Here is a 2,911-nt window from a genome sequence, read left to right as displayed (position 1 = left end):
TATTTTTAGAGTAGAGTTGAACTTCCGCATAAGATACTTTCTTTTCCATTATAACAGATTAACAGGAATCAAATTTTAATTTCTAGTTTTTTCATGGCCTGTTTATACTTTCTTCTAATTGAGAAATATTTGCCAAAAAGTATTATTTCTATAGGAAGAGGGGGGATAGAATTTCGAACTGTACTATCCAATATGGAGTCCATGGATGGTGCAGTGTTAATGTGTTCAGCTGTTAACCGAAATGGAAGTTGGAGTCCACCCAGACTTACTTTGGAAAGAAGGTCACGAGCTATATATACTTCCAAACATTCAGTCACTGAAAACCCTGTAGAGCACAATTCTACTCTGACACACAGAATCAACTCAATGGCAAACTGGAATCCATTAGTACCCAGTAGCCACATGTGACTGCTTAATTTTAAATTAATTAAAAGTTAAATACAAGTAGTTGCGGAGGTCAGCCCCGCCTCCCTCCTCTTTCCCTCGGCCTCAGATCCTGCGGCTGCGCGGTTTTTTCTCGATCAGCCATGGCCAAGATCAAGGCACGGGACATTCGCGGCAAGAAGGAGGAGCTGCTGAAACAGCTGGACGACCTGAAGGTGGAGTTGTCCCAGCTACAAGTCGCCAAAGTGACTGGCGGTGTGGTGTCCAAGCTCTCTAAAATCCGAGTTGTCCGTAAATCCATTGCCCGGGTTTTAACTGTCATCAAACAGACTCAGAAGGAGAACCTCAGGAAGTTCTACAAGGGTAAGAAGTACACACCCCTGGATCTGCGGCCCATGCGCCGCAGATTCAACAAGCACGAGGAGAACCTGAAGACCAAGAAACAGCAGCGGAAGGAGCGTCTGTACCCACTACGGAAGTATGCGGTCAAGGCCTGAGCATCTTACATCAATAAACACAAACTGGCTGACACCCCCTCCCCCAAAAAAAGTTAAATATAATTTAAAATTCAGTTTCTCAACTACAATAGCCACATTTCAAGTACTCTGTTGCTACATGTGGCTTATTGTTGTTAAGTACCCTTGAGTCGCTATGGGTCGGACCCGACTCGATGGCACTTAACAACAACAACAACAACCCTTGAGGCAGTTCTTACTCCTAGTGACCCTGTAAAGGTTTTCCCAGTAGCAGAAGTGTGTTTGAATTGTCGACCTTGCTGTTAGCAATACAGTACTTATCTTAGAGTACCACACGAGGACTCCAGAAAGCCTTGTTTTCCTCCTGTGTTGTGACTGATAGATTAAAACCACCAATCATGTGGTTAACAACCCAACCTGTAATCCACCATACCCACTAGAGCTCCTAAGTACAAACAACCTGTGGCTGATATTGTCGTTAAGTGCAGGTGAGTCAGTTCCAACTCACAGCGATCCTATGTATGGTTTCCCAGGAGCAGCTGGTAGATTTAAACAGTGGACCTTGTGGTTCGAAGTCCAGTGCTGCTCCGACAGCACCACACGACAAGACAACACAGATTACACAGAACATTTTCATCACTGCACTAAGTTTTATTGGACCATACCAATCTAGAGAGGGACCTGATGTGGTGCTGTTGGATAAGCACAGGACTGCTAACCACAAAGTTGGCGGTTCAAACCCACCAGCTGCTCCTCAGAAACCCTATACAGGGTCATTGTGATTTGGGACCGACTCAATGGCATACAATAGCAGCAGCAACAATCTAGAGATAGGTAACTGACAGACACTAAAAAAAATTGCAAAACCAAAGACTTATTCATTGTAAATACCTTTTTCTTAACAACATAAATTGTGACTATACACATGGACTTCACCAGATGGAATACACAGATATCAAATTGACTGTATCTAAGGGAAGAACCATGGAGAAGCTCCATATCATCAGCCAAAATAAGGTCAGGGGTCAATTACGGAACAGACCATCAATTGTTCATATGCAGGTTCAGGTTGATGTAGAAGGAAATGAAGACAAGCCCATGAAAGCAAAAATATGACTTTGAGGATATCCCACCTGAATTTAGAGACCATCTCAAGAACAGATCTGATGCACTGAACACTAAGTTCAGAAGACCAGAGGAGTTGTGGGATGACATTTGTTGTTGTTGTGTGCCGTGGAGTCGGTTCCAACTCATAGCGACCCTGTATAGGGTTTCCAAGGCTGTAAATCTTTATGGGAGCAGAAAGTCTCATCTGTCTCCCGAGGAACAGCTGGTAGTTTCGAACTGCTGACCCTGAGGATAGCAGCCCAATTTGCAACCACTAGGTATATCATATATGAAGAAAGCAAAAGACCATTAAAAAAACCGGGGAGAAAGAAAAGACCAAAGTGGATGTCAAAAGAGATTCTGAAAATTGCTCTTGAACGTAGAGTGGCTAAAGCTACATGAAGAAATGATGAAGTAAAATAGCTAAACAGAAAATTGAAAAGAGCAGCCTAAGTACATAAAGTATTTAATGAAATGTGTAAAGACCTGGAGTTAAAACCCAAAAGGAAAAAAACAAACATGCTCAGTTTTCTGAAGCTGAAAGATCTGATGAAAAAATTCAAGCCTCAACTTGCAAAGTTGAAGGATTCGGTGGGCAAAATGATGAATGATGCAGGGAGCATGAAAAGAAGATAGAAGGAAGAGAGTCACTGTACTAAGAAAAATCGGTCGGTGTTTAACCATTTTAAGAGGTTGTGATGAAGAACTGATGGTATTGAAGGAAGAGAATCCAAGCTGCATTGAAGGCATCAGCTAAGCACAAGGGTCCAGGAATTAATAGAATACCAACAGGATGTTTCAACAAACTGATGCAGTGCTGGAAGCACTCACTAGATCCATATCTGTGCTCATTTCAAAAAAGGTGACCCAAGAGAATGGGGAAAATATCAAACTGTATTATTAATATCACATGCAAGTAAAATTTTGCTAAAGATAATACAAAA

At 42.0% G+C, this 2,911-nt stretch overlaps 1 protein-coding gene across 1 annotated transcript; it reads left to right on the top strand.

Moving 5' to 3' along the window:
• Positions 1 to 527: 527 nt before the first annotated feature.
• Positions 528 to 881, top strand: LOC102819613 (60S ribosomal protein L35-like). Its single transcript, XM_006876945.1, has one exon. It carries the CDS (start codon positions 528 to 530, stop codon positions 879 to 881), a length of 354 nt encoding a protein of 117 aa, XP_006877007.1.
• The last annotated feature ends 2,030 nt before the right edge of the window (positions 882 to 2,911 follow it).

The sequence above is a fragment of the Chrysochloris asiatica genome, unplaced genomic scaffold (genome assembly GCF_000296735.1).
Source record: "Chrysochloris asiatica unplaced genomic scaffold, ChrAsi1.0 scaffold00434, whole genome shotgun sequence".
Taxonomy (NCBI): Eukaryota; Metazoa; Chordata; class Mammalia; order Afrosoricida; family Chrysochloridae; genus Chrysochloris; species Chrysochloris asiatica.
Note: the sequence above shows the minus strand (reverse complement) of the source record. Positions and strands in the feature narration are given on the sequence as shown.